The sequence below is a fragment of the Crotalus tigris genome, unplaced genomic scaffold (genome assembly GCF_016545835.1).
Source record: "Crotalus tigris isolate CLP2741 ecotype Arizona unplaced genomic scaffold, ASM1654583v1 scf7180000018058.1502924, whole genome shotgun sequence".
NCBI classification, from domain to species: Eukaryota; Metazoa; Chordata; class Lepidosauria; order Squamata; family Viperidae; genus Crotalus; species Crotalus tigris.
The window spans coordinates 31,354-57,850 of NW_024096801.1; the positions used below are offsets into that span (position 1 = coordinate 31,354).

Below are 26,497 nucleotides of genomic sequence, written 5' to 3' on the forward strand. Positions count from 1 at the left end.
TTAGAGGTGAATACATCAAGAGAGTGAAGAAGATCTTAAAATCCAAACTCAATGGAGGAAATACCATAAAGGCAATCAACACCTGGGCAATCCCAGTCATTGGGTACACAGCTGGAATAGTGGACTGGACTCAAGCAGAACTAAAAGCAATGGATAGACAGACCAGAAAAATAATGACAATGAATCATGCCCTTCATCCACGCAGTGACATTGATAGACTTTATCTACCAAGGCAAATAGGTGGGCGTGGAATGCTACAAGTACATCAGATGGTTGAAGAAGAAAAAATGGCTTTGGAAGAATATCTGAAGAACAATGATGAAGATGCACTGAAATTAGTATATCAGGAAGGCTTACTAACTACTGGAGAGACCAAACTGGCCTACAAGAAAGACCAAATGAAGAACAGAATAGAGGCATGGGAAGACAAAGCACTACATGGCCAATACATGAAAAAAATAGCTGGGAAAGCAGATAATAATAAAACCTGGCAATGGCTAAGAGCAGGAAAATTGAAGAAAGAGACCGAGGGACTAATTCTGGCTGCACAAGACCAAGCCTTAAGGACAAATGCATAAAAGTCAAAATTGAGAAGACAGCAACAGACAGTAAGTGCCGCCTATGCAAAGAAGCTGAAGAAACAGTGGACCACTTGGTAAGCTGTTGCAAGAAGATTGCACAGACTGATTACAAGCAGCGGCATGACAAAGTAGCAACAATGGTGCATTGGAAGATCTGCAAAAAATATCATTTGCCTGTAAGCAAAAACTGGTGGGATCATAAAATAGAGAAAGTCATAGAAAATGATAAAATTAAACTGCTCTGGGACTTCAGAATTCAAACAGACAAGCACCTGCAACATAACACCCCAGACTTAACAATTGTCGATAAGAAAGACAAAAAAGTCTGGATAGTGGACGTGGCAGTGCCTGGAGACAGCAGAATAGACGAGAAAGACTGGAGAAGATAACAAAATACAAAGACCTACAAATAGAAATAGAAAGACTGTGGCAAAAGCAAGCAAGGGTAGTACCAATAGTAATAGGCTCCTTGGGTGCAATCCCAAAACAACTGGAGCACCACTTGAACACCGTTGGCATTGACAAATTCGCTATTAGTCAATTGCAAAAGGCGGCCTTATTAGGAACTGCTTCCATCCTGTGACGATACCTGTAATACCACCAAACATCCACATCTGCCTATCCCAGGTCCTGGGTAAGGACTCAATAGGTAGACAAAATGCCAAATCCAGTCTGAACATCTGGCTGACTGTGCAATGATCCATAATAATAATAATAATAATAATGTCACAAGGAACAAACAAATATACAGAACAGTATACAGAAGATGGGCACATCCCAATCTGACCTAGGACTTGGGGAAAGAACAGATTTTCAAAGGTCATTTAAGGGATTTAGGCAGTCTGAACCTTCAGGGGAATGATAATCCAAAAGGCAGGAACAATACTGGAAAATATGTGCTTCCAAGGTTCCACCAAATGCTATTGTTTAATAAACAGGATATAAAGGACACTTGTTCTGTCAGACATTATGGAACTGATAGATCTCATTAGGGAGAGGCTAGTTTCAGATAACAACTGGCATTGATATTGAATCTTTCTTTGCTGTAGTAGCCTGTGCTTTGCACTTGTAATTTCAAATTATTACACTAGGTGGCAAGTTACAGCTAGCATTATCACTGAACTGCAAGTGTGAAGCTCCAACAAGGCTATTGTTTAAAAGGTTCAGTTGTGTATTTGAGCTGTTCTTTCATAAATGTTCATATGATTTATAGAATATAGCAAAGAAATAAAACCTGTCCCCAATAAATTAAACATAGGATTGTAGTCATCCTGATCTCATTTGGAATGCTATTATGTACCATCTCTTACAGGCAAGTGTGTGTTACAGCTGTTCATGTTTCAAGAATGATTCAGAAAAAATGCTTTGAGGATTGCATTAGCACAGTACAGAATCTCAGTACTAGTCATTAAAGCAGAATCAAGTTCAGTTTGACTAAGGATTTAATTCCTAAGTAACCTTTTCTCCAAAGGTTTCTTCCCTAATGGTAGACAAAGTTTCTGAATTGATAACCGAAGCTGCCTGTCTAATTAATTCTGTGGGGAACCAACTAAGAACTTCCATAATTTACAACTAAAATAAACGCAGTAACTGAGAACCTTGGTAACAACTCTCTGGCATCATAAGAAACAATGGTTAAAGTATCACTAGTTTAAACTAAATTTTCCTCTCTGGTACTAACCACAGATTAATGTCTTACTACTTGCTGGTACCTGTACTATTTCTAGTGCTGATCCAAAAACACTGAATAGTTTTAGATCTATGCTTCAAAGGGAGACCAAATAGGGGATTAGAACCCAAGATAACTGGAAGCATAGTTGTGCTATGGGAAGAAAAGAAAACATCATAGGAGAAGCTGGAAACTAAGATGGAGAAACAGAATAAGAGAAGACTGATATGATAGACATTGGCCAAAGAGGGACATCAACAAATCTTAACCTATTTTGTGAAAATTTTAGAATCATCTCCCACTGCTTTTCCAGCAGCCCAAATCAGTCTAACCCAGGGGTTTTCAAACTTGGCCCTTTTATGACTCGTGGACTTCAATTCCCAGAATTCCTCAGCAGGCGTACCTGGCTGAGGAATTCTGGGCATTGAAGTCCATAAGTCATAAAAGGGCCAAGTTTGAAGACCCCTGGGCTAGCCAGTGATCTGAAATTAAAGGAGAGCACCAGAGTAAGGAAAAATACATTGTTCAATGAAACCTCGAGTTATCCCACTGCTTACTTCCCTCCATGTAGATGTAGTTCCAGTGGGGACTACATGTTGAGTATGATTTAACTGGCTGAGAAATTTTATTCAACATGTAGCCCTCAACGGAACTACAGTTACATTAAGGGAAGTAAGCAGTGGGGTATCACAATGCTCCATTTTGGGCCCAATACTTCAGTATCTTCATAAATGAATTAGATGAGGGAATAGGAGGGGAACTCATCAAATTTGCAGACAGCACTAAGTTGGCATGAATAGCCAACACCCAGAAGACAAGTTCAATATCCTAAACAATCATGACAGACCTGAACACTGGACTCTATCTAACAAAATGAAATTCAGTGTAGATAAAAGGGAGGTTTTACACTTAGACAAGAAAAACCAACTATATAGATGAAAACTGGCTTAATGCCAGTAATTGTAAGAGGGATCTTGGAGTCCTAGTGAACAATCACTTAAATATGAACCAACAGTGTGAAGTAGCAGCCAAAAACTCCAGTGCAGTCCTAGGCTGCATTCATAGAGAGATAGAATCAAAATCACATCAAATTCTTCTACTGCTTTACAAAGCTTTAATAAAACCAGACTTGGAATACTGCATCCTGTTCTGGTCACTACAATATAAAAAAGATGTTGAGACTCTGGAAAGAGTACAGAGGAGAGCAACAAGAATGATTAGGAGCTGGAGGCTAAAACATACAAAGAATGGTTACAGGAATTGGGTATGTCTACTCTAGTCTAATGAAAAAAAGGACTAGGGCACGGGTGTCAAACTCGATCGTGTCACATGACGTATCGTGACTATTGCGATGTTGGGGTGGGCATGGCCTGCATGTGACGCATCCAGCCCATGGGCTACCAATTTGACACCCCTGGACTAGGGGATACATGATAGCAGTATTCCAATATTTGAGAGCTTCCTACAAAGACAAGGCAATCAAACTATTTTCCAAAGTACCAAAAGGCAAAATGGGAAACAATGGCTGGAAACTAACCAAGGAGAGAAGCAACCTAGAATTAGCAATACCAATAGCACTTAGACCTATATACTTTTATATTTTACAGTCCTCTCTCAGCAGTTTTTATAGAGTCAACTTATTGCCCCCAACAATCTGGGTCCTCATTTTACTGGCTTCAGAAGGATGGAAGGCTGAGTTAATTCTGAGCCATTCAGAATCAAATTCCTATAGTGAGCAGAGTTAGCTGCAGTATTGCATTCTAACCACTGTGCCACTATAATTCTAAGGAGAAATTTCCTAATGGTGAGAGCAATCAACCAATGGAACAGCTTGCTCCATCACTGGAGGCTTTCAAAAAGACACTGGACAAACATTTATCTGAAATGGTATAGACAGAGTCTCCTGCTCAAGCAGGGGGTTGGACTAGAAGACCTCCAAGATCCCTTCCAATTCTCTTATACTATGTTCAATGTTCTATTTATGACCTGTATTGATTAAAAGAATGTTTCATTTCTCTCTCCTATAACAGGCACCATCATTCATTCATCATTCATTCATTGTAACTTTGTAAGAATATTGAATAATTTGTCCAAGTCCTTTAAACAAGAAGTTTCATTGTTTTCCTACTTGATTTAGATGACTCTAACAATGAACAAATAGCATTGTAATGTAATTTAAAATATCTATTTCACTGAGAAATATGAAAAGGTAATTTTTTATCCCAAGTAGTATCTCTAAGTATCTAATAACATACCAAAGTTAACAATCATATTATTGTTCTAAGCAAATTGTGCTGTAAGTGGCAAGATGATTGTGTGGGCAGGGCTGATCAGGGGCAAATATATATAGTTAGCAACAACTATTACTCCTTACTTGCAACTGTGCATAATAAAATTAGCTGCAAATTAATTATTGTGTACTTCGAGTATCATTCACCATTTCTATCTGTTTCCCCTTTAACAGTCAGGTTCTTTTCTTTAGCATTTACGGGGACGTGGGGGGGGGACATTTTCTTCCCATCATCTTCATTGACATTTTCCATTATCTTGCCTGCTCTTACAAACTTTGTTATTGCATGGGGTTTTTTTAATGGACTTTCCATATTCTTTTTCTAGTTCTCCCTTTGCAAGGAGAATTCCCTCCTTTTTAATATAAGAAAGACCCCATATTAAAAAGAAATGCCCCCAACACCTCTGGAAGAGAAAAGGCTTCCTTGAAGTAAAATCACTCAAATGGCCGGCCCCTTGAATGGATAGTTTCCATTCACCAAGATAAACTATTCCATTCATAAACAACACTTTCATCCCCAGAAGGCTGGAATTGATCAGATTAAAAAGCAGAGACAAAAGACATCTAAAATCTACATTTCCCACCCAATTCCAAGGACAGGGCATGACCTCCCAGCCACAATGAGTCAGGCAACAATAATTAGAATACTAAAAGGGCACCTTCAAACACAGATTAAAGTACATTTCACAATGAACCTAGACATCTAACTCACAAAGCCCTAGAACCACATAAAAACCTGTCCGCTTGCCAGACTGTTTTGTTAGCTGCCCCAGAAACATGCTGTTATCATTTGGTTTCCAACTACCAAATAAACAGATTTGGTATTTCCCCCCCAAAAGTGCTGCTTGACTCCAGTTCATTTCTACAGCATCCTTCTCCCTGCTTGGAACAGGGCCAGATTGTACTTCCAACAGCATCTTCAGATGTTCTTTCCCTGCAAGGCAATATCAGCAACTACATGTCTAGGCAGCTTTAATCTATCCACACCATAAATACCATTAGCACTATAAAAGATCCTTAGCTCTTCCTGATTAGGATATTTAGTGCCACCTAATATGAAAAGTCCATCAACTAGCATTGAAAAGATGATTTTGCAATTGTCACTAAAGTGATCCTTTGCTTTAAGCACTTTCTTATATCATTCCTGCCCAATATAGATGTCTGTTTGTTTTATCTGGGGAGCAGAGATAACCTTCACATGTTGGTGGCCTTTCTGGGATTATATACTTTTGGCATACACTCTTGGTGCTCTTCATTTAAACCTCCAGAAATTTCATTTCTCCTGCTACAGCTTTAATTATTTATGCTTTGTTCTTTTCGATCTACTCATTGGATCTATTGCTTGAGTATGCACGTGCAAGAAATAAGGACAAACAATATTTTCTATGTCCTGCTATACATGAAGACCAAACAAATCATGACCTTATTTCTCATCCTAAAGTCTTGGCAAGTGTAAAGGTAACCTTGTCTATGAAAAGCCGAGTTAAAGATTAGAATTTAATTCATTCTAGAATATGATTTCATGGAATAAGGGGTGGCAACTCATACTGCATTCCTAATCACATCACTGAAATTCAACTGCAAAACATCCAAAATTTAGCATTTTCCCCACATTTTTTTTAAAATAAGTAAAACAGCTTCAGCTGGATAACCTCAGACTGATATTGTCTTCCTGGAAAGTAAGCCTCATTGATTTTCTGACATTTCCTGTTGGACATGAAAACATTAACACTGAAATATTGGAAATGGACAGACTTATATTGATCTCCAGTAGATGTTGTTTGTCTTGAATTAAAACAGGTCATTGTGATCTCAGATCAATAGGATTTCCCTTGAGAGTATCTCCCATCACGGCTTGTCTCTCTCATGAAGAACATGATAGCAAAACTTCTTTAAAAAGGTTTCATACAACCCATACAACTCCATACAACTCCAGGAGGACCTGGAGGAACATTGTCCATGGGGTCGCGATGGGTCGGACACGACTTCGCAATTAACAACAACAACAACAACAACCCATATATTATTATGAGGAAAAAAAAGTGATTTGGGAATGAAACAAAGGTTAGTTGAGAAAAACAATTTTATCAGGTTGCAGAAGACACCGTTCAAGCAAATATACTGATTTAGATCCTCCACACTTGGAAAAGCCATAGTGCATAATGCCAAGCAAGAGAGGTGTAAACAAGAAAAATATCTCCTTTCTTGCCATCATTATCACAGTGTAAGTCATGAACAATCATTTTCCCCTCCCAGAGACCTCTTGCAGTAGTAAGTGGGTGTTCACAGATCAGATGGGAATCTAAGTAGAGGCCAGTTTATTTATATGTCGTACATGCATACCATCCTATAATACAGGTGCAAATAAGTCTCCCTTCCTACCTTATTCCTAACAGTGTTAGATTAAATCTAACAAATGGATCAACCTCAGTAACTTTCTGAATACACAGAAAAGGTTTTTACATGTGCTTAATGTTTGATAATAAAACATAATAAAAAATAATCAACTACAGGGGAGTGGAAAGAGAATCTTATGGTAGTTATTTTATTTTTTATTTTTATTTTTTTAATTAATGTCGACGCCTGGTGACTACCCAGACTAGTTGTCATATTTTCCTTGGGAAGATTGCCTGCCATTCTGTACTTACTAGGGTTGAGAATGAATGGCTGGCTCAAAGTTACCAAGCTGGTTTTGTATTTAAGACAGAACAAAAATTTGGTCTCCCGATTTCTGGTCTGGTGCCTTTAACCATTAAACTAAGCTGCCTCTCAGAGCAACTCTTCATTCTAGAAATCAAGATGATCAGCCAGGGTTCTCAAAAGTCAGCAATAAATCACCTAGTTGCATCATTCTGAAAGGCATGTCAACCAAATTAGCTCCCAATCCTTCCAGGGTTCAGATGTATAATTGTCTTAAATGCTCTCATTTTTCTACAACAAATACTATTCAGTATTTTATTTATTATTACATTTACAAATAGCATGTTGTTATTTATCCAATAATTCAAGACAGTAAACTTATTGAATACTCCAGCCTTCTATTTTCCCCACACAGCCTTGTGAGGCAAGTTGGACTGAAAAAGTGACTGGCTCAAAGTTATCCAGCTTTCATGCCTAAGGGAGGCCTAGAGGTCTCTTGGTTTCTAGACCAACACCTCAATGTTGGTTGCATGCCCAGACATTCTTTATCTGAAAGTCCTTGAAACTTTGCTGGAGGAAAGACTTTCTTTTGTTTATATGGCTTTACAAGATAGACTATATCTATAAACAAATAGTATTCGGAGCCATCTATTTCCCTGGATTATAAACATTATCTGCTTTGGAACTATAACAGGCTGTTTTAGAAGAATTGAAAATTAAGAAATTTTACATAACAGAATTTGGTGGATTATAATTTTGACATTTTTGCTTTTTTCCTTTCCTTTTTCCCTTTTCATTTTGGGAGCATTTTTCCCTCCTTTTTTATTGCTTCCTTCTTTTTGCCCCGTTGCTATTTTTTATTTTTCCTTTTTATTTTTAACTATTTTTATGGATTTCTTCTCCTAGCAATAGGAACCTATTGGATTATAAAAGCTGGCCATTTGGCTACCTGGCGGATTACAATATAACAAATAAAGACAAAGATGAGTACTTCAAATCTATCTAAACTTGGAGGGGAAAGGATCTTCCGCCCCTGCAAGTCCAGTATATCAGAAATCAATACAGCAATGCTGCAGCAAGAAAAAATGGATGTTCACCAAAAAGATACTCAAGCAATTATGCAAGCAATTGCAGCTCAAGAAGGCAACCTCAACAAAAAAAAAGTCATGAAGAGTTGAAAAATGATCTTGATAAAATGAATAAAAAAATTACCAACGGGACAACGGGATTTTATAAAGGACAGAATTCGATCAAATATTGTTAAAAACAGATGAAAACTTGATTATGAAACTCTATAGATTTCTGCTAAACTTGAAGATGGAAGAACAAGTAAAAGAAACAATGATAACATGGGCAAAAAACTTTGGATATTCTATAGATTTGGAAGACTGGCAAAAATTATGGGATAGAAATATTGACTAAAGCAGTCTCATATAAAGAAAATCTGTATAAAATGTTTTATAGATGGCATATGAGACCAGTAAAATTAGCAAAAAAAAATTAAAAATACTTCGAATAATTGCTGGAAATGAAACAAAGGCCAGGTACTTACTATCATATCTGGTGGATATGCCCTAAAGCAAAAAGGTTTTGAGTTAAAATACATACATTGCTGGAAAAGATGATCAAAAGACAGATAGAATTTAAACCAGAACTGTTTTTGTTAGGAATATTAGAACCTAACTATGAGAAGGAGAATGAATATTTAATATTGCATGTACTGACAGCAGCGAGAATAGTATTTGCCCAATACTGGAAAAATAAAAACTTACCAACTGAAGAGGTTTTAATTAAGAAAATTTTAGAATGTACAGAAATGGATAGATTTGTTTTAGAGATTAAAGAGAAAGAAGATTCAGTTTACTTTAAAACATGGGATAATTTTTACCAATGGTTAGGCAAACAAACTAGTGAGAAATGAATGTGATGTTATTTTGAATACATATTAGTAAGATGATAGGCATTGACCAACTGATACTGTTTATGATTATCATTTATCATATTTACTACAGCTATTTACCACTATATCAATTATTGTTAATTGAACATATGTTCCCGGACAATAGTCTGTTTGCTAAAGATTGAAAATATTATTGGGGGATAACCCCAATGTTGATCCCAACCCTGTCCTAATCCCAATCCTGATCCTAACCCTACCCTAAACCTTAATCCCCATCAATCCTATCTTATCCCCAACTCTATAAAACTCAATAAAATCTTTTTTTAAAAAAAATACTAATAAAATTCTTAACTTCTTAAGCAATTCCTACAGATTTTTGCCCACACCCATTTACATAAAACAACCGTGACAATTAAAACATGTCAAACAAACTTATTCTCTGCTAAACATTTTATTTTATTTGACACAAAAATATAAGTCAAAAGATCCACATACAATGAACAAAAGTATTACATAAAGTATTAATTTTCTAAACAGCAATTAAGTTGGAGATGGAATATTTGTCTGCAAAACAATTTGCACATCCCTTAAATTATTGTTGCTTGAATATATTCTCCTAAATTTTTATCCTTCAATATAACTACCTTTAAGAGGTTAACTTCTTTCTCTATAGACATGGGGAGGGGAAGGTAGTTGCAAATAGAAATGGTTGGTAATAAGCCAGAAGCAGGTTTAGAAAAAAGGTTTATCGAGAAAAGAAGGAAAGAGAAGACTATGAGGAAAAGGGTAGGAGGTAGCTAAGGAGAAGGTGCTGGGAAGATTGAAGGACAGGTCAGCCAGTGGCATATGCAGCACTGGGACATCAGTCACAGCTGAAGGAGTAAAAGGGAAGAGTGCTGGGAAAATAGGAAGTGAGCAGGCAAATACCCACCCTGTGTGGAGAAGCAGGAGGGCAAAAAGCAACACATTCCAACCTAGCTGCATTCGTTCTTAAAATCATTCCAGCATGTCTTCATATTTGTTTTGGTCACAACTCAGAATCAGAACAATCCAGGTTTCTATTTTTGCCAAATCACAACTCATGTGAAGATGATTCAGCAGAATTCCCATAGAAAAATACAGAAAGAACAATCTTCAACCATTCTGCTCCCAGGTATTACAGGATTCAGAGAGCAATACATTCAACATCTTGCAAATTATTGAAACAAATTGCTTCAGAATTGTTTCAAATGTGTTGCATACAAACATTTCAGAAGATTGAGAGAGAAGGCCAAAGGTTCAGGAATCAGTTTGTGCCCATGATTTCAGAAAAGAACAATATAAAGTAATTATACACAATTACAGCTTGCACAATAGCAAACCAAGCTGCTTCCAGCATAGAATCTGACCACCCTGGACAATTACAATTTTACCCTGCCTCGCCCTCCACCACCAAAAAAAAGAGCTCTAGTTAGTAGAACTAAAAGAAAGATCTCACAGTGATATTTCTGGGCAAGACAACCCAGGGCGTACACCAGGGATCTTCAAACCTGGCCCTTTTATGACTTGTGGACTTCAACTCCCAGAATTCCTCAGCCAGTGTATCTGGCTGAGGAATTCTGGGAGTTGAAGTCCACCAGTCATAAAAGGGCTAAGTTTGCCGTGAAGAACCCTGGTGTACACCCACCTAAGGGGGGGGGAGAAATCACAGCTTCTGCTCATTCAGAAAATGAGTTAAATCAGCTGACATTGGTTCAATGCTGTTGATGGAGTTTTCCATCACATAAAAAGCCAGATAATCAGCTAGAGGGCACTGTAATAGCTATAAGAGCACCCATCATTCTTTCCTCTACTGTACTCTAACTCCGTTATGTGCCATTTGAGGTAGCTATCTCACTGTGTGCAATCTTAATGACAGTTCTTTTTATGGCTGCATCAATTCATTTTCAATATTCTAAAGAGAGAATTCTCTGAATTTGATAGTTAGTCACTTGTTGGCTTAGACAAGGATGGTCTCTGAATGCACTTAGGCAGCACTTTCAAGAGGCATCTCTCCCTGAAAAAAAAGTATCCATAGGCAAATGTCTTCATATGGACCATTTTAAGGCTAGCTTTATAGGATGAGACATGCATCATAGATTCGGGAGACAGCAGAAGTAAAAGTGGGCTCAGGCATCTGCTTTTCTTGCAAAGACATATAATGGTTCCCCTGTTTAGAAAATGAGGATGTGACATTATCCTGACTCGAAGGATCATGATTTAAAGTAGTTCTGGAAGCAACATTTGGAGTATGATATGCAGTGGACTTTGAAGGGGAAGGTGTTTTGCTTCTTGATCTTGTCCCTGAAGAGCCTGCAGCACCAGTTGCACTTTGTTGTTTCTGATATGAAAAAGCACAAGCTTCAGGTGACAACACACTAGACCTACTGGAGGGCTTGGCAGAAGCATAGATATGGTGGCAAGATAAGCTGGTGGAAGAATCTAGAGAAGAAATGGAACTCACTGTTTTTGTACTTGAGGCAATTATAGTCCCACCTGCCTGTGCATTCTGTCTCTGATGTGTGAAAGCATAAGTCTCAGAAGATAGGGCACTGGAACTAGTGGTCATCCTGCTGGAAGCATATGCAAACTGGTAGTGTGAACTGGTGGTGGATTCTGATGACAAAGAAGTAGGGCTTGTTGTTTTTTTGTTTGAGATAACAGTAGCAGCTGCGCTGGCATACTGTCTCTGCTGAGTGGAAGTAGGAGTCTCAGGAAACAAAGGACTGGAATTACTGGTGATATTAGCAGAAGCACTGGCAATAGAGTCTATTGGAGAAGAAGCTGGACTTACTGCTTCTGTCCCTGAGGAGGACACAGATGACAAAGCCATGGAATTATTGGCAATCACAGATGAAGTGTGCAAAGGCCGAAGAGGTCCACTGACTGAACAGGTACTGAATGATTCTGAAGTTGAGCTGGTTTCAAGAGGATTCACGTAAGTGGGTTCTCTCTGATACATGGCTACAGGAGATACTCTGTCCAAAGAGGTTTTTAGGAGGCCTTTATCTGCTAAAGAAACAGAACTGGGTTGTAGACCATCTAGTCTTGCATGGGTAGGCTGTTGTAATTGGTGGTCTGGTTGGGATCTGGGTGGAAAGAAGCTTGCAGAATTTCTAAACAATGGAGAAACAGAATTTCTCTTTGCAGAAGAGTCAGGACTTGAGAAGTGCTGCAAAGTTCTGGACTGTTTCTGCACTTCAGAAAAGGAATCAAATTCTGCAATAGCATGATTACTATTCCTTTGTTCGGTACTCAAGATGGGAAATGGTGGTTGCACAAGAAGGCTAGGCCGAATACCAACAGAGCTCTGTGATGTACTCCTTGGAGAGTAAATTTCAGGTTTTACAGAAACTGGGGGAACTGGTGTCAAGTCAACTGATGGGAGAGTGTCAGAAATCTTTGAGTTAGTGGGAGATGCAAATCTGGATTTAAGAATACCTGGCGGCAAATTATCACCACATACTGTGCCTTGAGAACATGTAGGTAAAGCTGCACAGAAATGTGGGATGAAGGAGATCTCTCTTAGCTTGGGACTGGGACCATTCAAAGGAGATGTGTTTGTTTGCACGATTTTAATAAAACCTGGGACGCTTTGGGGATGAAATTCAGTGAATGGTTTATTCCCATTATTTTCTGGTGCTCTTATGGATTCATAATATTGCAAGAAGGAATTATGGGGTTTAGGTACAGGCATAATGGCAACCTTGGGAACAGCAGGCTCCAGGCAAGATTCAAAGATTTTTACAGCAGGTTTAGTCAGAGTTACAGGATGGACCAATGCATGGCTAGGGACCACTGCAACATTCTCCACTTTGGAAGAGGCAGGTTGACCTGGGGAGAAACAAAACATAAATTTATCTGAAAGGTTCGTAGATAAAAGTAGTGGGTACCATTGAAGGCCAGAGAGCAGAGCACCTTACAGGATCTTGGACAATAATTTCAGGGCTCATAATCACTTGGGAAAGAGGCTATAAAAGAAAGCTTAACTTGTGATAAAACTGTTCCAAGGGAATTTTGCCAGATCTCTGAGCATTTAATAAGTATGCTCACATATCAACTTTGCATTTCTTTTGTTGGCTCTTTATTGGCCTTCATCTTATCTATAACAAAACCTAACATATTAAGATAATAAAACCCAACATATTAAGATAAGATTGCATCACTTGTATAGATGTGTGGGCTGGGTGGAGGAAACCTTTAGCGACTTTTTTTTAAGTCATATGTCTATTTTGGGATTTGAAAAATAGTTTTACATGTTTCCATTGCACAATGTCAGGAAATTGCTAGTTATAGGAGTTCTGAGGGCTCAATTACCATGTACTGATTTTGGCTTAAAAAACAATTAAATAACCATTTGAATGAGAGGGAGAAAGTTCTACACAATCTTACATTTTCCTTACATTTTCCCTAAATCCAAGCATCAAAATATAGAACATGTCTGTGTTCTTGTATTCCACCCCCTAACCCACCAATCCCTATTCTCCCAAATTCTTGTCCCTAGCTCTCTTTTTTTATACAAGATTAGGGATACTTCTTTCCCTGAAATGATGGTGGTACCGGTTTCAGTCTAAAATTACCCCACAGAACAACCTTATTTAATTCTTCTTTATCCTACATGCTTAAGATCCTTGTGCCTGATGAATATGAAGTATTCATGCTTATGAAGCATTTTCATATGTCTGCAGTGTGAATAAAAGTTCTAATTTTGTTTTAATTTGGTCATGTGGTTTGTGGAAAGTGTGGGAAGAGAATCTGGGGCAGTCAAGTTATTTTCCTGTTTCAAAAACACAATGCAGAAGAAATGTCACATTAGGAAATGAAGGAAATTCCACAATAGCACATACCTGGCTTTGCAGGTGATACATCAGGGGACACGGGCAACAGTAATGCCTGAACTCCATGACCCCTCATATAAACAGTGTCCGGCATCTCGAGAAGACGTTGCTTGGTAGAAGCAGCATTGCCCACTGGGAAATGTTGTTTAAAAGTAGCACTATAGGCAATACGGAACTGGAACAGAGACATGCCCTCTGGATACATGGCTAGAATCTGGGCCACTTGTTGCTTCAATTTATCCTGAACAGCTGAGGTTTGGAATGTCATCACATTTGAATGGCTGGGAAGGTCTTCAGTGTGTGAGTTTGCACTGAGCTGGTATGGCTGCTGTGACAAAACAATAGAAGGAAAACGAGAGGAACTCTTGACTTTGACTGATAAAGCATTGTGGGGCTCCTGGAATGAAGGGAAGTTTGATGTCATGGTAGCTGGACCAGGCTGCTTTGTGTGAGACAACTTATTTATTTCAGGAGGAACTAGAGCAATTGAAGCAGGTACATTTTGATGCTGAGAGTCACTTGCAGAGAGATCACTGATGGTGGAAGCAGGTTTAGAGATGTCTTTTAAGTCTAGGAAAAAAATAGTGTACAGTTATTGCAGAGACAACCAAAAGAGGACATGTGTTAGTACTTCATCTGTTATTTTAGTCTTTAAGAGGGAGAACAAGAGACAAAGAGCTACTCTTCCAAAAAGGCTATAGCAAGATACAATAGTTAGCAGCAAACTGAAATCAAAACAACCCAAACAGGTTCTTCAGAAACACTGGGTATCTCCTTCTTAAGGAGTGTTACAGTACAAGTGGTCCTTCGATGTTACAATACAGGCGGTCCTCAAGTTATGACAATAATGGAGTCATTACCATGACTTCAATGCTGCAAGTCATGATGTTTGTTAAGCTGCAGACCTTGTGCTTGCTCACACACTAGGTTCCTAGAGACTTTTGGCCTGCTTTCCACTCAGCCACAGAGGGGAGAGTCAGATGGCTGCAGAAGCTATTGGTGCATGTAAACCTGCTGCAGCTTGTAGGCCTTGGGCATGCTTCCCATCCAGCCAATAGCCACATGAGCCTATTCTGCCGCATAAACTTGGAATTCTACACAAACTTTTTTTTAAATAAACCATACTCATTATAAGAAGGAATATGCACACGACTGAATTGAGAGTAACCATATGCAGTGACAATTACAGCAGATGCAGAAAAAGATGAAGGATCTAGTTGATTGTCAAGAAGGCTTCTCATAATGATATTAAGGACCCATTTTCACAGAAATGTATCACTTCATCTAACATTTCCTGATCCTCTAAGCCTGGTTCCCATTGTTCCCAAAATTTCAGAATCAAATAGAAATTTACCAGGCTTTTTTTCAGATTTGAATTGGTTTGAATTTTTTGATGTGCAGGTAGACTGATCTGAGTCAGAAGAGGAAAAAGGGCTGGACTGGGATGAAGAGCAACTGAAGGAAGCTAGAATAGTAGAAATGTAGGGAGGGGGAAAGGTGACAACATTCAGAAGTCAAGAGTGGCAAATGTGGCAAAAAAAACCTCCAACTGCAGGTTCTCAACTATACTGGAAAACCAATAGATTATGCATCATAATAGGAACATTGTCACTGAATGTGGATTTACAAGGTTTTTTCAGGGATATTTAGCTAGACCTCATGCTCACCATGATATGGAAGATTTCTGAAGTGATTTGCCTTTGCCTTCAGCCTAGAGCTGAGAGTGAATGACTGACCAAAATCATCCAGCTGGTTTTCTACATGAGAGTCAGAACTTGGGTTTACCCATTCTTAGCCTAGCACCTTTATCCACCACACTGAATTAGTTCATATTCCTCCACACATCATTCTAATATTATATTCCCTATAATAAATTACAAGATTTCAAGTAGATTTGATTTTGTCTTGATTATCTGAATGCTATGCCTCAGAAATATTATTAGGTCAAGAGCTTCTTCAGTAAAGGAACGGTATCTTCAAAACATCTTGGCTCCCTTGCTTTTATATTTCAGAAACTAATAGTAATGATGTTGTATGCTTTATGTATGCCTCCTCTTCTAACACTGGCTGGATTTGCTTAATATATCTCTTGACACTACTGTCTTTTCTACTCTGACATCATACTGAGTCCAGGTGAACTTAAAGTGCTTATATTAGCTCTCTGAAGTTGTACTTCCCAACTGAGCTCAATAAAGACTTTAGGTGTAAATTATGATTTTTATTGTTTCTAATTTGTTGACTTTACTCCAACACAAAAAGGAGAAAAAATCTTCAATATGCTCATGACACCCAACTATGTATCTCAGCCCATGGCAAGTTAAGTCAATCTCCGTTTTGCAGTGCCTGGATGCTGTTAATGGCTGGATGGGGAGCAATGGGGTGAAACTGAATTTGGCACGACAGAATAGCTTCAGGTTTGGGGATCTTTTGTCCAAGGAGAGTTGCCATCTCTGATCTTGGACAGGGTTCCACTGCCAGAGACAGACCTGGTGAGTAATCTAGAGATTCTCCTGGACCCCTACTGCTCAAGGACTAGTAGCAGTCATGGCCAGGACCACTTTTATGCAACTGAAGGCCTTTCCTAGACTAACAATCCCTGCTCAGTTACCCATGCCCAAGCCACCTCTCATCTTGACTATTGCAATGCGTTCTAGATGGGCTGCCCTTGAAAAGTGTCCAGGATCAGCTTCAATTGGTTCAAAATGTGGTAGCCTAAATGGTTTTATGCATGCCTATATTTGCACATATGTCCTACAGAAACTGCATTAGCTGCTGATTTGCTTCTGGGCCCAATTCAAGGTGCTGATTGTCACTTTCAAGACTCTAGATGACTTGGGACCAGGTTATCTAAAGGACTATCTTTTCCCAGTCATATCTACCTGACCCACCACAGCAGGGAAGCAGGGAATGTTGTGGGTCCCCTATCTTCAATATAATGGGACCAAAAAGAAGGGCCTTCTCTGTAGCAGCTCCCTCCTTATAGAACATCATCCCTGCAGAAATAAGATTGCCCTCACCTCAACAGTCTTTTGCAAGGATCTGAAGAAATGATTCTGTCAACACACCAGGGGACTTCCGAGTGATACAGAGCTTATCAAGTGACTAGTCTGAATGTTGTTGCAAGGGTGATATGGCTTATTGGTTAGTGTGTGTGTGTGTGTGTGTGTGTGTGTGTGTGTGTGAGTGTGTGTATGTATGTATACACACACACACACACATATATATATATAAATGTGTGTGTGTGTGTGTGTGTGTGTGTGTGTGTGTGTGTATCAATTATTATTACCTACTAAGATTTTGCACTTGGCACCTCATGAAATATATATATTCTATTTTTCCATTGTTTGCTCTTTCTACTTTTTGCCCTGTAAAAGTAAGGTAAAACTGTGCAAAAAGTCAGACTGATCTCTCACCACTCCAATGTACATAAGGAAAAGCTGTTTTTCTTGCTGAACAAATACAAAGATTACACAATGACAATATACCCTGCTTTGTTAATGAGTAAAAAACCACTGCTGCATTTTGACCAGAGACCTTATTAATAACAGTCAAAAAACATTCCTGTTACAAACCTGAAGAAATGCTATAAATAGTGTATGTCCACTCAAAATATCAAACTATTAAACTTTATAACTGATACAACATAAATCAATGAGTTATGCAGTAAATACATTATTTTTTTATTAAAAAAGTTTTTATTTTTCATTTATTCATACAAACTACAATTAAATTCCTAACCATTGGTAACGCCTGCCCATTCCCCCCAGGCTGCATCCACCCTCTCTAATCCTTCCCTACTTCCCTCCTCTTTCTCTCCTCCTTTAAATACATTATTGTATTTAAAGTCCTAGCAGGTGATAATGGAGACTATACTCCAACAATATCTCAAAAAAATGCAAGTGTTTTATCACTTGAAACCCTTTACAGTGCTGAGAAAAACTCACAGGTGGTCAAGGAAAGATAGTCAAAAATTAAAATACTGTATTATAAAAGATGCTATATAGTTTGCAGATACCAGTGGTTATGGTTCTTTGAGCACTTGATTCCTGGTTGACTATGTGGACAAGTCCATGCTGTCACTTGGCAACATTTCTAAAAGGGCTTGCCAACACTATGGTTCTAGGATTGAGAGAAACTCCCACCCAAACACACACAGCTGGCTTTCATCCCTCAGGAAGGTGAAGAACCCCAGTCCTAGTTTGTGCCTTTAATTGCTACACTAAATGACTTTCTTCTAGTAGAATTAGAAAAAGTAACATTATCCTGCAGTTTCCAGAAAACCCTGCAGACTTCAGGCAGTAATATGATTTTGTAAATGGCCTTAAAAAATTGGTGGATTTGGCTATCAGTTACAATTTCCAAAGAGCTTAATTAGGGGTAAGTATGCAGAGTACTATCTCTCTTTATTTGGCTATATTAGGAGGAAAAGCTTATACACTGTAAAGCACCAATGCAACACTGTCTTTCCTCATGAAAGTAATCATTTCAAAACATTTCTACCCCTTTTTTCATTCATACCCAAACATTCTTAGGAAATTTAAAAAAATGGGCACAGCTGCAGCTCAGTACTTTGTGAGCTTGCAGAAGCAACAAAACCAATAAATTAGACTGAGTATAATCAAAACCAGACTAACAGTTTGCCCCTCTTGGTGGATCACTTTTGAATGGACATGACTGCTATGACAGAATTTTGCCATGCTCATGGCATGTTCTCAAAATTCCAAGTTGGTTCAAAAAAAGATATCTTCTGCCTGGCTTAACATAGTTTTTGCTGAAAACCATCTCTACCTTCCTTGTTGTATGGAGGAATCAGACTAAAGGTTTGCCTGGTGCAGAGTTTAGTGGGTGAGCTGTTCCTGTGGATTTCACAAAAGGTATTGGCACATCTAACAAAGGGACAAAGATAACATCTTAATATAATGGGGGCACAGAAAATGAACAAATCAGGTACTGACCCTTATTGTTGTATTGATCAAAAAGCTAAAGTTCTTTTTTAAAGAGCAATACAGAAAATAAACATGCTAACAATTACAGGCTAACTCTAATTAGCAGGACAGAATCCCAAGAATGCACTTTCACACAGAAAGGTTGGTAGATAGCTGTCAAAAAAGTACAAGCACACACTAGCGGCAATCTTTTCAAAAACATATTTACATCCAATGCCAAGATGAAATAAAGGGATGGAAATGCAGGGGAAGATTGGTAGATAGGATGAGATGGTTAAGATGCTGGGCCATTTATTTACTCAGTTCAACAACTGAAACATCATTCCATCTTCACAATCAGGGTAAGATGGAAGCACACCTTCTCCATCCCTCTCAGTTATTCTTTCCTCCAGACAAATGGCAGAATTTCCAATCATTAAAGAGGCAAAGGTTTCCCCTATCCAGTTATATCTGGCTCTAGGGGGAAATCTCATCTCTGTTTCTTAGCCGAGGGAGCCCGCATTTGTTCGAAGACATTTCTGTAGTTATGTGGCCAGCATGACAATACACTGAGGCACACGGAACACTGTTACCTTCCCACCTAAGTGGTATCTATTTAGACCACTCACATTTGCAAGGGTTCGAGCAGGAGCTGAGTCAAATAACGGGAGATATTCTAGTCATGTGGCACTCAGGTCTCTAACTTGGGCTGTCAGTTTTCCAGTTACAAGCTCAGTGCCTTTAACTGCTGAGCCGTGCCCCATTTTCCAATTGTTTATGGGAATTTAATAACACATTCCAACTAATTTTTCAGGGAATCCTAATGCCCAGAAAATGCATGCTCTGGTGTCACATGAATTTTATATACATTTTCCCCTATAATTTATCTTTTTGTACATGAAAGTCTTTCACTTTCTAAGCAAGTACTATGCCTCACTATACTACTTTTCCCCTATAAAATCATGGGTATTTTTCAAATGTGGGCAACTTTCCCCAATGCACACTTGCTAACAAGATTGATAAATGGCAAAGACTTCCGGTTGGCCATCGCGGCCACTGCGGATGCTGAAAGGCGAGCTCCATCTTCTGCGTTCGGGTTCACTTCGCTGGGGGAGCCTGGAAAGGGTCGAGAGTCACCCTGTAGGGGAAACAAGCAAGGAGGTAGCCCTTCCACTCAATCCGGGGCAGCCCTCCAAACCGGCAGACGAAAGATCGGCCATAGAAATATAACTCATCACTAGGCTGCAAACAAGCGAAGTCAAACTTACTACCAAGGCGCTTCTAAAGCAGCGTGGATGAGACTGGATCTGAATCTCTCTTCAATCCAAAGTATTTTCTTTTTCTGTAAAAGCTGCCCAAAGCATCTTCTCCCCCCCCCCCCCGGTGAGAGGAAAGGGAACTTCTTTCCCACCCTCTAAGAATAGCAGCAACTGACTATCCAGGGGAGTTAAAACACTGAAAGAATAACCTTAATCTAACTGGATTTATATGCTTCTAAAATTTGGGAACCAAAAGATTTCTTATCTTTACAGAAGACTTTGGTTTTTATTTACAAAAAAGAAATAAAATTGGAAAAAGGATTATAAAAATTTTGGACTTAAAATTGTTAAACAGCATTGGTGATGTTATGTCCTGAGCCTGTGAAGGCAGGCTTGGGGCATTGCAACGGTCCCAGGCAGGTGCAAGCTGCCCGGGACCAGACTGGCTGTCGCTAGCACTCGCGCACATGCGCAAAGTGCAGGCGCGCCAAATGTTACAGTTTGGCCCGGGGATCGCCTATAAAAGGGGCAGGGAGACTTGGGCGTTGTCGGCGTCTTGTAACCAGTATGTTGAACACAAATAAAGAGGTTCCTGAGAACTACAACTGCTTCTCGCGTCATTGCCATTTCGCTGAGGACTTAACACTGGCGACGAAGGTGGGATGCCTTACAACGACTACAGACAAGTTGTAAGCTTACCCTAGAGTCCTGAGCAGTAGGAAACGGCGTTAAACTCAGCAGCTACCCGCCAATTCAGCGAACATCGGGGATAAGCTGGCTGGTAGACCCTTCCTGTACTACAAAAATGGCAAAAGTTGGAAGACTTTCAGAATTCGACGTCTCGCATCCGGAAAGATGGGAGTCCTACGTAGCCAGGGTAGAAAACTATCTTAGTCAATCAAGTAAGAGAAGATAGTTTAAAAGCCACCACCCTGCTGTGCGTTTGCAGTCAAGATGCATTCGAGATCGCTGAAAACATAGCAGCACCTGCACCTCTAGAATCTGTTAACTACACAGATCTCAAAAAACTACTAAGGGAACACTTCCAGCCCAAGTTGTCCGTCATCGCTTGGCGCCACACCTTCGAACAGAGGGATCAGCAGCCCGGAGAATCAGCCAAAGAGTACATTGCTGCGCTGAGAAAAGCCGCTAAACACTGCGAGTTCAAAGATCTAGAAGAACAGCTGAGAGACAGATTTGTATGCGGACTGAGACATAGAGAATTGCAGCAGAGACTTTTCGCTAAAGAAGACTTATCATTCCAAGATGCCTTGAGAGAGGTTACTGCAGAAGAGGCAGCAGGTGGTGCCATCAAGAACATGAGGCCGATCAGAAGTACTCCAGAAGCTGTGTCCGTGCACCAGGAAGGAATCCAAAGGAATCCAGAGGAGGATCCTGACGATGAAGTAGACCGTCTCTACCCCACAAAAGAAGGGAAGCAGAAGGAAAGCTCTTCAGCTATCCCCAAGTGCCTCGGTTGTGGAGGTCGTCACAAGAGGACCGACTGCAGATTTCGCTCCGCTATCTGTAGAGCATGCGGAAAACAGGGCCACATTGCAGCTGTGTGTCTGGGCCATCAGAAGGTACAACCCCGAGAAGAATTGCGCCTGAAAGGTACCAGGGTCCCCAGCCAAAACAGGGTGGGTTTCTGTGCTTCGCGAAGAAGCGTTTATAGGACAGGCACACACAAGCCCATTAAGAAAAAGCTGTCACTTAAAGTGAAGTTACAAGGGGTTCCATTGGCTATGGAACTGGATACGGGGTCTGCACTTTCAATCATTTCCATGCACACGTTCAGGAAGATTTGTTCTGGCAGCGGATTTCAGGCCAAACTGAGGCCTTCCGACATTGCGTTAACAGACTTTCAAAACTCCAGAGTGTGTGTTAAGGGGGAGGCCACCCTTAATGTGCAGTACAAGGATTTTGAAGGTCCATTAGATGTAATAGTAGTAGGGGGTGAGCGAACCAGTCTCATAGGACTCGATTGGTTTGAAGCCTTGGGAATACATGTCACAATAGCTTGCAAACAGTAGACCTACAGGAAGTCTGCAAAGAATTTGCAGATGTTTTCAGCCCACAGCTGGGCACGTACAAAGGACCCCCTCTGTCATTAAAACTAGACCCCACTGTCACCCCTATTAGAATTAAAGCAAGAAGGGTTCCTTTTGCTTTGAAAGATAAAATTGACACCGAATTGGACAAATTCATTCAGCAAGGAGTCTTAGAACCTGTCGACTCCAGTCCTTGGGAGACCCCCATTGTCACACCTCTTAAGGCAAATGGGGACATTCGCATCTGTGCAGATTACAAATGCACTCTGAATAAGGCATTGCAGCAACATGCTTATCCTGTCCCCGTGGTCAGTCATATTCTGGCCTCCCTCAAGGGGGGGGCGTGTTTTTGCAAAGCTTGACCTAGCTCAGGCGTATCAACAGTTGCCTGTTGATGCTGCTGCTGCTGTAGTTCAAACCATTGTGACCCACAGGGGGGCATTCAAGGTAAAGAGGTTACAATTTGGAGTAAATGTTGCTCCTGGAATTTTCCAAAGCATAATGGAAAACACACTACGGGGTATACCAGGGGTTTGCCCCTATTTTGATGATGTCTTAATTGCTGGAGACTCCACACACAACTTAGCTGAGAGATTAAGGGTTGCCCTGCTGAGGTTCAGGGAAACGGGCCTCAAACTCAAGAAGGACAAATGTAAAATTGGGGTGCCTTCTACAGATTTTCTGGGATTCAAAATTGATGCTACTGGGATTCACCCTGCTGAGTCCAAATTAAAAGCTATTATGCATGCTCCTAGGCCAAAGTCCAAGGCCGAACTACAGGCCTTCCTGGGCCTTTTGAACTTTTACAACTCCTTCCTTCCAAACAAGGCTAGTGTAGCCGAACCTCTTCATAGGCTCCTGGACAAACAGGCAGTGTGGCAGTGGTCACAAAAACATGAAGCAAGTTTCAATGAGGTTAAGGCCTTACTCACTTCTAACAGTGTGCTTGCACATTTCAATGAATCCCTTCCTGTGTGCATCGCTTGTGATGCTTCTCCTTATGGGGTGGGAGCCGTACTAAGCCACCTCAGACCAGATGGAACTCAGGTTCCTGTTGCATATTACTCCAGGACCTTGTCTTCTGCAGAGCGAAATTATGCTCAAATTGACAGGGAGGCTTTAGCTGTTGTTGCTGGAATCAAAAAGTTCCATGATTTCCTATATGGCAGGCATTTCACGGTCTTCACTGACCATAAGCCTTTGTTGGGGCTGTTTACCACACATAAACAAATCCCCCAAATCATCTCCCCCAGAATGCTGAGATGGTCTATCTTTCTGTCTGCCTATGATTTTTCTTTACTTCACAAACCTGGGAAAGAAATGGGCCATGCTGATGGCCTCAGTAGATTACCCCTGCCAGTAGTAGAGGCTGACCCTGCATCAACGATCAATATCCTCTCAATTCAAGCCTTGCCTGAGTCCCCTTTAGATGCCAGGGATGTGGCTGCTGAATCAGCCACAGATCTCACACTTTCTCGTGTCCTATCTTGGGTTTTATCTGGATGGCCAGAGAGCTGTCCAGGCACTGAGTTTCAGAGTTTCTGGTCCAAAAGGAACGAGTTATCCACTTTCCAGGGTTGTCTGCTTTGGGGGAGCAGAGTTGTCATTCCTACCTCAATGAGGACTAGGGTCTTAGGTTCCCTCCACGAGGGTCATCCTGGCATCGTACATATGAAGGCGCTTGCGCGCAGCCATTTGTGGTGGCCTGGGTTAGACAGAGACATTGAAGCTAAGGTGCATGCATGCCACCTTTGTCAACGCTCACGCCCTGAAATGCCCCAAGCTCCTGTACATAGATGGGAGGAAACACAGTCTCCATGGTCTAGGGTGCACATTGACTATGCTGGGCCCTTTCAGGGTCAATTCTTCTTGGTCTTGGTTGATAGCCATTCAAAATGGCTTGAGGTTGTACCTGTCTCTTCCACCACCACTGCAAAGACTATTCAAGTACTGAGGGGGATTTTTGCTGCACACAGGCTTCCTGATGTCCTCGTATCTGACAATGGCCCTCAATTCACTTCTTCCGAATTCCAAGCTTTCTTACAGGCCAACATGATTCATCATGCCACCTCTGCGCCTTTCCACCCGTCCACCAACGGTATGGCTGAACGCATGGTTCGCATCACCAAGGATGCTTTGAAACTAACCTATGGAGACTGGCATCACAGGTTGGCTGACTTCCTCCTTTCTTATCGCACTACACCTTCCACTTCTACCGGAGGAGCCCAGCTGAACTTCGTTGGGGGCGCAAACTGACTACCAAGCTTGACCGGTTGCACCCGGACAGACTACCTTCTACAATCACACACCCCAGGACACCTAGACAACTGCTAGTGGGTGCCCCGGTTTGGACTTGTAACTACGGGCCTGGTCATTTATGGGTCCCTGCCACGGTGTCCAGGGTCACAGGTCCTTTGTCCTATGAGGTTTCCCTGGACAACGGTCGTGTCCTGCGACGACACATCGATCAGCTACGCACAAGACAGGATCTTCCCACTGAGACTCCTGGTTCTTTTCCAGGTGGGGAGGGGGACCCCTATGGGCAAAGGGAAGGGTGTGGGCTGCAGCCTATCATTAACGAGGGAACCACAGAAAGCTCATTCCAAAATTCCGCGAGTGCTCCAAACAGGAATTCATGGAGTCCAACTAGAACTCAGGCACCAGTGCCTACTCCAGCCAGGGAGTCACCCCGGGGGCATAATCACTACACACCAGCATCATTCAGTACTCCAGTCAGGGAGGATATCCGGGAACATCCAAACAACCCACACCCTGCAAGAGAGCTGGCACACATTCCGTCTAGTTGGCCCAACACTGCCACTGCTCCTAGAAGGGGGCAAGCACATAGGGAGGTGGTCGAGGAACCGAATCCCGACTACAACACCTCTGGCATCACTCAGGGGACAACTGAGTTTTGGGACAGTACTGAAACCCTAGTAAGCCCAGTTACAGAACGGGAACATGAGGGAAGACAGCCTCTTGATAGGTCTAGGACAGACCTGGGAGGTTCTACAGAGTTGCCCAACAGTGGCAGTCACTTAGGAGGGCCAGAGAGCCTGCAACCAGGCAGGACAACCAGGTCAAACAGAGAAAGAAGCCCTGGCCTGACGAGCCCGGTGGGCAAGCAAGCAGGCCAGGCATTGGAGCACAGTCCTTGGGAATCACCAGGGCCAAGCAAGGAGAACAAGCATACAGCACTCCTCATTCAAGGGGTACTTGGAAGGTACCCAGAAATCAGGAGGTCACAGAGAGCTAAAAGATCTCCTAAGTATTTAGAAGATTTTGTAACCCTACTGGCAAAACAGAGTTAACAGAGAGTATTCCTGTACATGTAGAAAAAAATGGAACACTGGGAACAATAGAAGCAAAAGAGATAACTGGTACGAAAGCTAGTATGGGTATCACACTCGTATTGGGTTGCATATTATTATTTGTATGATTATAGTCTTAGCCAGGGGGTAAGGGGTGTTATGTCCTGAGCCTGTGAAGGCAGGCTCGGGGCATTGCAACGGTCCCGGGCAGGTGCAAGCTGCCCGGGACCAGACTGGCTGTCGCCAGCACTCGCGCGCATGCGCAAAGTGCAGGCGCGCCAAATGTTACAGTTTGGCCCGGGGATCGCCTATAAAAGGGGCAGGGAGACCTGGGCGTTGTCGGCGTTTTGTAACCAGTATGTTGAACAGAAATAAAGAGGTTCCTGAGAACTACAACTGCTTCTCACGTCATTGCCATTTCGCTGAGGACTTAACAGGTGACATCTTGTGGCCAGGTTTGATATTACAACTTGTTATTGTCTAAGAAGACTTGGCTTGAAGCCCAGACTAAAGATAAGACTTTTTCAACCTTGACAAATACCAGCTGTGAGAAACTTAGCTGTATCCTATATCCACTTACAAAATTATTTTCATTCTCTGACTTTAAAGCCCTCAATTAACACACCATCAAGAGAATATGGATGAAGACCAGGAACAGATTCTTTTTATTTTGAAAGCAATACATGAAACCATTCTTTCAGCTTGTGATGAAATAAGATGCTACAAAAAAGAACAAGATGTCAACCTAGATATACAAACCCAAATGTTGATCACAATTAAAGAATCAACTACACAGAAGATAACAGAAGAAGTGGAACAATTAAATACTATGATAGAGGATTCAACTGACCAACAAATACAGTCAATGGAAAATCCAGAAAAGGGACTGACAATACGGAAAATGGAAAAGACTTTCTATATAAATCAGAAGAAATTTGAGGAGCAAGAAGAACAGACCGAAAGGAAGACAAACATATCAGGACAATTATGGGGATTAGGAATAATAGAGAGATGA

At 40.9% G+C, this 26,497-nt stretch overlaps 1 protein-coding gene across 4 annotated transcripts in view; it reads right to left on the reverse strand.

Moving 5' to 3' along the window:
• Positions 1 to 9,518: 9,518 nt before the first annotated feature.
• LOC120309748 (mucin-4-like) overlaps positions 9,519 to 26,497 on the reverse strand; it is a 55,666-nt gene continuing 38,687 nt past the window's right edge. For all 4 annotated transcript variants that reach the window (XM_039347271.1, XM_039347269.1, XM_039347272.1 and 1 more), the window contains 2 exons: positions 13,946 to 14,506; positions 9,519 to 12,932 (listed from right to left, as the gene is read on the reverse strand). In XM_039347271.1, coding sequence (XP_039203205.1) covers positions 11,173 to 12,932; positions 13,946 to 14,506 — 2,321 coding nt within the window. In that variant the 3' untranslated portion in view covers positions 9,519 to 11,172. The remainder of the gene's footprint in view (positions 12,933 to 13,945; positions 14,507 to 26,497) is intronic.